Here is a 9,017-nt window from a genome sequence, read left to right as displayed (position 1 = left end):
GGGAGAGAGAGAGAGAGAGAGAGAGAGGGGGAGAGAGAGAGGGAGAGAGGGAGAGAGAGAGAGAGAGAGATGAGAGAGAGAGAGAGGAGAGAGAGGCGAGAGAGGAGAGAGAGGAGAGAGAGAGAGAGAGAGAGAGAGAGAGCCTTTAGCATCAACATGATTCTTCACACTACATGTGTAAAGTGTATCCAGCTCTATAATGCTGATATATACCCTTAATCTGACTGCCTCTTGTATCTTAAACAGCTCGGGAGGAAATTCCTGTCTGTTTTCCATGGCGGTGAGATGTTAGCCCAGCTGAGTATATTTATATTCCTGCTCACAAAGCAGAGGCCGGACAGAGAGGTATGCATGTGAAAACGACTTTTAAAGCATCAATAATATTATTTTCGCTCGAACATAAATAAATAAACAGCCAAAGCCAGGTTCTCTTGGAATGTACTAGCCCTAATTCAGAATTTTTATGAATGACTGCATTCATCGACGACCACGCCCCCAAACCTCAGTTCGAGCGTTTGTGAGCTCCAAGCCCCGCCTCCCCCCCCCGCTGCCCTTTATGGAATACCTGGGCCACGGGCCGACGCTCTGATTGGACGAGCTCAGTCTCAGGTGGGCGGGGCTGTGGCCAGAAGCACACCGAGAAATATAAAAACAGCCTACGACTATAATCGATGAAATATCATAAGTGATGTAGTCAAGGCCAGTACCCTTAATGAGTTCGTGCTAAAACGGAGTTTGGATTATCCGATTGGACAACAGCCTTTGTATTTTTGTGAGGTCAATGGTGGTCGAGGATCTAATTTTTCTGTGAATTTTCAAAATTCATTTCTAAGTAACATCTTGGCCCCCCGCGACGACATGGGGACCCTACTACTGCTGGCCGCTCTGCAGATGATGACGGTCGGACTGGTGAGTGGGGGTCTCTCTTTGATATGCCGTGTTATTATGTCTCGCGCTCGTGTCAACACGGAGGAATGAGTCTCACGTGGCGCCACGGATCGGTCTCGCGCAAATCAGATCGGTCTGCGCGAGACCGATCTGCGTTCAGTCTCATCTCTGAGTGAGAAGACCTTATCCTACTAAATAAAATGCTATATTTTTCGAGTCCCACTCAAGTTATCCTCTACTTGTAATGCTCTCGATTAAGTAAGACTTATTTGTATACTTTGGTAGGCTACAAATCCTTATCATCCCTGATTATTATATTAGTCTACAGATAGACTACTGTCTGACCATTACTGCTCCTACCCCCTCCTCCTGTCTCCCACCTGTCAGAACGGTCGTTAAGTTGCTGTTATAGACTCCACTTTTACAGCCTTTGACTTTTACTCAGAGATCATAAAGTGAACCGCGTTCACAACCGGAAATAGAACCGGGAACTTCCACGGCGCGGGAATTATCCAACCCGGCCGTGGGTAGTGACAAACGTACACGTTATTCTTTTATAACGGACCTCCAGGTGATGTGAAGTGGATCTGGCGGAGGTTAGAGCGCGTGCGTGTGTGTGTGTGTGTGTGTGTGTGTGCGTGTTTGCGTGTGCGTGTGTGTGTGTGTGCGCTTCGGTCTACATTCGCTGAATACCTCGCTCTGTCCGGGGCGCCAATGGGAGTTCTGTCAACCCGTGCAGCCTTCCGGTTGGCATGCGCGAGGCGCGCGGGGATGAAAGAGCTTCCTTGCCCTTGCGCTCACGGCCACACACATACGCACGCACGCACACGTGACACACACACACACACACACACACACACACACACACACACACACACACACACACACACACACACACACACACACACACACACACACACACACACACACACACACACACACACACACACACACAGAGAGAGAGATGAGAATGCTGCTTCCGCAGCCTGCTGTGAATAAATCCACTGAACGCTGTAGAATCGAGAAAACGTTGGGACCGTTGATGACTTTGGTCCAGAATTGGTCAGATCTGTAAATATGGAGTCAATGGTCAAACCTTTCAGAGGGAGAGGAGTTGATGTCACAGACAGATTTCCCAAATGTAAAGTATGAAGTAGAATTCTTTTTATAGACTTTCTTCTATTATAAAAAGGAGAGGTAGTGTTTCCCTTTTAGGTTTCGGTCGGCTCTCAGTTTAGGAATTAGATCAGAGATTGTAAGCATGAGTCTAGAGATGTTGAAGATTAAATATTATGCAAGAGATGCTGATGTTTTATGAGATAAGGTCTGGTTGTTTCAGGGATGAGGTTTATGACGTTAGGTGACTCATATTTTCCGTAAGAGTTTGTTTTGTTTACCACCAGTAAAGGATCCGTGAGAAACAATAAATCATGAAAACAGTTTATATAATCACACACCCAAACACCACAACCAATCAGGAGTCTGACTCCAGAGGTGTACTATAGGGTAAGGGTTTAGTGGACTGTGGTTCGGTAATCACCTCTCGAAACTTTATCTTAAGCCACGGTCACACCAACCTGTCACAGCGTTTACTCTGCCTCGCCTTGATGGAGTCGAGAGGATTTCAATGCATTTTCCTACGTAAACAACATGTCATCACATGATGTAACAACAACACGCATCACATGATGTAACTACAACACCCATCACATGATGAAACGCCACCATGCCTACAGACCTGACCACTGGTAACCAGGACCTTTGGTCGTAAATGTTAAATGGACTGCTTTTAAAACATGCTTTTCTTACCTAGCAGCCACTCACAGCGCCTTACAATATAACCTTAGATTCACCCATTCATGCACACAATCACACACCTACGGCGGAGTCAGCCCTTCAAGGCGACAGCCAGCTCGTCAGGGGCAGTCAGGGTGAGGCGTCTTGCTCAGGGACACCTCGACTAGGGGGATCGAACTAGCAACCTTCCGGTGACCAACCAACCCGCTCTACCTCCTGAGCCGCATGGCGCTCCTGTCGTGGGAGGCTGCGGTGACGGACTGGTTGGACCGGGGCTGAGTCGTACACCGCTTACCACCCCCTGCAGGTGGAGGCTGCCGGCTGCCCCGCGGTGTGCGAGTGCCCGGTGGGCCCGCCCTCCTGCCCCCTGGGGGTCAGCCTGGTGGCGGACGGCTGCGGCTGCTGTAAGGTGTGCGCTGGGCAGCTGAACCAGGACTGCCACGAGGGCCGACCCTGCGACCACCACAAGGGCCTGGACTGTAACTACGGCAACGACGTGGCCAGCCCCCACGGCATCTGCAGAGGTAGGTACCCCGGGGGGGGGGGGGGGGGGGGGGTGGGGTTCGGCGGAGTAGGGGCTTCTACTGGAGAGGTGACTACACACAGAGTGGGGGCGGGGGGGGACAGGGCTCGGATGAGGAGATCAGGACTGAAGGAGGGGTTTGATGTCGGTTCATGTTTTTTCCGTCCTTCACTAAAGTTTTAGACGATGGATGGAATGACTTTCAAGAAGGTGAACTTAATGTAATTAAAAAGAGTAAATGTCCAGATGGAGGTTGGGGGTGTAGGTTGCTTGTGGCCGGGGTCTGGGCAGGTGGAGGTGAGGCTAATTGGGGGAGGAGGAGGTGGGGTTGATGCTGGAGTGTTTGAGCTGGAGGAGGATTAGGAGGAAGGGGTGGGGGGGGGGGGGGGGTCAAGCCAAGGTGTGTGGGGGAGAAGGAGGCGAGATGGGTCAGGGTGTGTGTGTGTGTGTGTGTGTGTGTGTGGGTTGTGGGGGAACCTTTTGATAGAGGCTGAGGTCTGATTCCCAGTCACTGATCGGCAGCCAGGCGCTCATCAGAGGAGCTCAGTATGGAGAGGAGACACCACACACACACACACACACACACACACACACACACACACACACACACACACACACACACACACACACACACACACACACACACACACACACACACACACACACACACACACACACACACAGAGGAGCTCAATGTGGAGAGGAGAAACTACACACACAACTACTTAAACATTTACAGACAACACACACAACTACAAACACATTTACAGACACACACTCAAGCATACAAATAACACAAATACAAAATACACACATGTGGAAATATGTAGCCACATCCACACACGCTGAACACACCTACACACTGAAACGCTACACATACAAATTATCCAAACATACGCACACACACAGTGGTATTTTTATGTGGGTGTTTACGTGTGTGTATGTTGGGGGGTGTATAAAGGGGGTATTGGGGGGGCTGTGGGGGGGGTCTGCTGGGGGAGGACATTGTAAACAAATCCACATTCCTGCTGCTCTAAGAATAGAGCGCTCCTTCATTAGAGCCAAGATGGCCACCGTCCCACCCCCCCTGTGCTGTCATCCCCCTCTCCTTCCCCCCGCTCTCTCCCTCCCCCCCTCCCCTCAGTCCATCTTCTCTTCTCTCTCCAGCCCAAATGTTTTCCAATACCTCCGCGTTCCAGACTTCCTGAGTCAATGTTTTCGAATCAAAGTTATGAACACAAATATTATATCACACAGTTTTTGGCGAGTGTTTTTTCTTTGCGGCCTGCTGCATTTCAGTTGCTACACTCGGGTTGTTATTGTTTATTTTATGACTCACTTTTAAATTGAGCAGAAGATGAGTGGAACAATAAAAGTTAACAATAAATTGGAGTAGCTCCACAAAACAAACACTCCACAGTCGAGGTTACAAAAGAACAACCAGAGGTCGCGTCAGGAGCTGTATGAGGGCTCACATTTCAAACCGCCATCTTCTTACATCTCCCCCATTGTTAAAGGTCCCATGATCACACTCACACCTGGTGGCATGTCATGGGACCTTTAAAGCTCTTCTATTTGTCGGCTGAACCAAGACTCTAGAATAACAAAAACTGTCTTCTCTGTGCTTTCATTATCATAATTATATAATTTTGGTCCAGAAATACCAAGATGGCCGCTTGAAACATGCTTTTGTAACATCAGATCACATGATCAAAAAACATCAGGCTAGCATTCATATAGAAGCTAACAGCTAGGTGATGAAGGGAATGTGATGAAGGGCATCACCCACGGGTCACCTGACCTAAACTAAGCCCCTCCCCTCACTCTTCCCCTCAAATCACAGCAAAGGCGGAGGGTCGCGCCTGCGAGTACGACGGCCGCATGTACCAGAACGGTGAGGACTTCCGGGCGGGCTGCAAGCACCAGTGCACCTGCATCGACGGCGCCATGGGCTGCATCCCGCTCTGCCCCGCCCACCTGCCGCTGGCCACGCCCTCCTGCCCTGCCCCGCGCCTGGTCAAGGTCCCGGGGCAGTGCTGCCACCGCCTGGACTGCAGCGAGACCGCCATCGCCGCGGCGACACCCGCCCGCCGCTGGCCGGCCCCGCCACCGGCCTACTCCCCGCTGTTCCCCTTCCTGCCCTACAAGCCGTACCCCTACCCGGACCACCCCTACGTCAAGACCAAGGCGTACCCCAAGCCCCACCCATACCCCCACAAGCCCCGCAAGGACAGGAAGCAGTGGCGGGAGGAGGAGGGGCGGGGCAACGCGCTGCTGGACCCCGGCAGGAAGTGGGAGAAACCACAGCGACTCAAGCACCTGGCCAGTAAGAGGGGGTCGAGGGCGGGGCATGTGGGGGGGGATCCCCGCCGCCGCCGACGTCATGACGGCGGCGTCTGCTTCCTCTGCGTAGTTCAGGCGTCATGTTTGTGCGGTCGACCTGTTGCCACGCCGACACACAAACACAGCAGTGTGCGACCGGCCGTTCGCCCGCCCTTTGTGTGTCTGTGTATATATTTATAGACAACTGTGTGTGTGTGTGTGTGTGTGTGTGTGTGTGTGTGTGTGTGTGTGTGTGTGTGTGTGTGTGTGTGTGTGTGTGTGTGTGTGTGTGTGTGTGTGTGTGTGTGTGTGTGTGTGTGTGTGTGTGCGCTTACACACACACACACACACCCTTGTCACCCTGCTCCCCCCATGGTAATCCCCTCTCTGTGCGTCAGTGTGGCTCTGCGGCTGAATGAAGCCAGTGTGCTGAGCACTCCCTCACTCCCTCTCGCTCCTGCTGGCTCCAGCTCGCCCGACCCACTCCTCTGGACGCTGCAGCGCGACTTCACCTCAAACCCCCCGCTAAGAGATTCACCTGTGAGACCTCTGGGTCCGTTTTGACGGTCTGCTTTGAATGCTCTCTAACAAGTCGTATCACCCTGTCCTCTCTTTCTCTCTCCATCTCTCCGTCGCTGTCTCTTCGTTATTCCACATATGGGTGAAATGTGTCTCAGGAGGTAAAGCTTGTTGGCTGGTCACCGGAAGGTTGCTAGTTCAATCCCCGTCTCCTCCTATCTGTGTCGAGGTGTCCCTGAGCAAGACTCGCATGGCTTACTCCGCCGTGGGTGTGTTAATGTGTTCATGAATGTATGAATATGAGGCAGTATTGTAAAGGGCTTTGAGTGGCCACTGTTTAGAAAAGCGCTGTATAAATGCAGTCCATTTACTCACTCTCTCTCTCTCTCTCTCTCTCTCTCCCTCTCTCCAGCATGGAGGCAGGCGGGCGACCAGTGTGTGGTCCAGACCACTTCCTGGTCCAGTGCTCTCGGAGCTGTGGAGTGGGCGTGTCCTCCCGGGTGACCAATGACAACGCTAAGTGTAAACTGGTGAAGGAGACGCGGCTGTGCAACGTGCGTCCCTGCAGCTCCATGTCCCTCCCGGTCAAGGTAATCAATACATGTGGTCAGTCTTACTAATGAGAGAGAGAGAGAGAGAGAGAGAGAGAGAGAGAGAGAGAGAGAGAGAGAGAGAGAGAGAGAGAGAGGAAGGAAGAAAAGAGAGAGAGATGAGAGAGAGAGAGAGAGAGAGAGAGAGAGAGAGAGAGAGAGAGAGAGAGAGAGAGAGAGGCTAGAGGGTGATAGAGAGACGTTGATATTAATAACACCAGCGTTTATTAAATGCCTTGCTCCAGGGCCAGGTCTCGGTCAGCTCTTTCTATTCAGGTCCGTTGCTGTGTGCGCAGGCAGCCAGGGCCTTGTTTAACCACCGCGGGGTTGCATCAACCCACCGCCACACTCATTTACACTGAGGGGAGAATAGCCAGGCAACAGTCTGAAGAGAATTTCAAAAATATATTGCATGTGCATTCAAATCCTAACTCGTATTTTTGTAGTTACGCCATCAAGTCAAGAGAAGCCGGCCTAGCATTCTATCCAGTGGTAACACAGTTGGGACTCATATTATTGAATATCAGTTACTTACTAGCAAGATGCTATTGCTATTGGTTCTTCATGGAGAGGGCTAACTCATGCTAAAGGACATTGGAAAGAACAGGTACCGTGAACCATGAACCAGGAACAGATGCTTCAGTGATGCCAGAATTTATGCCACTGGTTTAATCACCAGAACAGTACGGGGCTTACACATCCAAGATGAAATGAATAACAAACATTTGGGAACTAACTAATCTATAAACTAAATGGATTGCTATATTATGTCTGAATCTAACAGTCGAAAAAGTAAACCCAGGGCTACGAATCTGAAACCAGCCGGTGTTGTGGTCCTGTTGAACCAGTGAGCAGCGAGCTGCTAATGGGGGTCTTGATGGGTGGCGTGTAAACAGCCCTCAGAGCGCCCCTCTCTCGCCCACGCGGTGACTCTCTCTCCTCTCAGCGCGACTCCCTCGCCCCCGTTCAGCCCGGAACGCCGCTAATGGCGGCCCGCCGCTCTGCTCTGTCCCCCTAAAGCCCCCGCTGCCGGGGGTGTTAGCGTGGCCTCGTCGACCCCCTGATTGTGGTTCGTTGGAGGGCTGGTTCCACCGGCACTTATCTGACGGACCGCCCGGCACACAGCTGCTGCTCTCTCTCTGTGAACCTCTCAGTCGCTCTCTCTCTGTGCAGCCCTCTAAATCTCTGTGTGAATCTCCATCTCTCAGTCTAATAAAGACCCCTTTACTCTTGAGCACGAGCTGATGTTTATGAAAACATCAGAATTTCAGTATTCCATGTATTCCAATTTTTTTTTATTGGCAAAAATTGTTTTTAGGATGAGTTAGTGAGCTGACACTTTGTGAACTTTTGTTGACCATTATTGACCCTGTTTTCTCCCCCCCTTGTCTCCCATTCTCTCCATCACTCTCTCTTTCTCTCCCTCCCTCTCCCCCCCCCCCTCTCCCCTCAACAGAAGGGCAGGAAGTGCTCGCGTACCCACAAGGCGCCGGAGCCCCACCGCCTGTCCTACGCAGGCTGCCGCACCGCGCGCCTCTACCGGCCCAACTACTGCGGCGTGTGCCGCGACGGGCGCTGCTGCTCGCCGCGCCGCACGCGCACCGCCACCGTCACCTTCGCCTGCGCCGACGGCGAGCGCTTCGACCGCGCCGTCATGTTCATCCAGTCCTGCAAGTGCAGCGACGAGTGCAACCACCTGAACGAGGCGGCCATGACGCCCCAGCGGTGGCTCTACGGAGACACGCACAAGTTCCTCGATTAGCCGCCGGCGAGCGTGATGGATTGGACCCTCCTTTCACCCCCGTCCGCCCGCCCGCCCAGCCCCCCAACATTCCCACCAAGCACCCCCCCCCCCCCCCCCCACCAAGGCGGGACCGCCAGAACAACCAAGAGAGTAAAGGGCTGATTATGGTTCCACGTCGACGCAACGCAATGACTCGACGCAGTTGTGAACCTGTTTTGGTTCTGTCAGGTTTTGGTGAGCAGACCGATCACAGCCCTTGCTGCAATATTTGGGAGGCGCACATCAGGCCCTTGCGGTGGCCGTACAGAGGGTCCGCAAGGCCGTACTGGGTCCGTCACCCCCCTTGAGTTGCGTTGACGTGGAACCATAATCAGCTCTTGACTAGTTTACCCCTAGTGTATCTGAGTAGGAGCCAGCAAGGTGCAGACAGACAGAGAGGGGGGGGGGGGGGGAGAGAGCTAGACTGAGGAGATCTGCTTCTGTGATTCTGTTAGGACCGCCGGTGGTGAACGGCCATCGGGGTATTTAGAACAAAACACCACGTGGATCCGTCCAGAGAAACTCTCTTTGTTGTTTATTTTCCTTGGACATATTCTTAAGATGAAGATAGCGTAAAGACGTTCTTTAGATACTT

The 9,017-nt window shown here is 52.3% G+C and overlaps 1 protein-coding gene across 1 annotated transcript; it reads left to right on the top strand.

Annotated features, from left to right (window-relative positions):
- The first annotated feature begins 618 nt into the window (after window positions 1-618).
- On the top strand, window positions 619-8,470 carry si:ch211-106h11.3 (CCN family member 1). The gene is given in 6 exon segments (XM_056604843.1): window positions 619-909; window positions 2,993-3,209; window positions 5,052-5,534; window positions 6,462-6,506; window positions 6,509-6,639; window positions 8,096-8,470. Coding segments are annotated over 6 exon segments (1,233 nt in total). The 5' UTR covers window positions 619-858; the 3' UTR covers window positions 8,402-8,470.
- Window positions 8,471-9,017: the final 547 nt, after the last annotated feature.

The sequence above is a fragment of the Gadus chalcogrammus genome, chromosome 2 (assembly GCF_026213295.1).
Source record: "Gadus chalcogrammus isolate NIFS_2021 chromosome 2, NIFS_Gcha_1.0, whole genome shotgun sequence".
In the NCBI taxonomy this organism is placed as follows: Eukaryota; Metazoa; Chordata; class Actinopteri; order Gadiformes; family Gadidae; genus Gadus; species Gadus chalcogrammus.
Note: the sequence above shows the minus strand (reverse complement) of the source record. Positions and strands in the feature narration are given on the sequence as shown.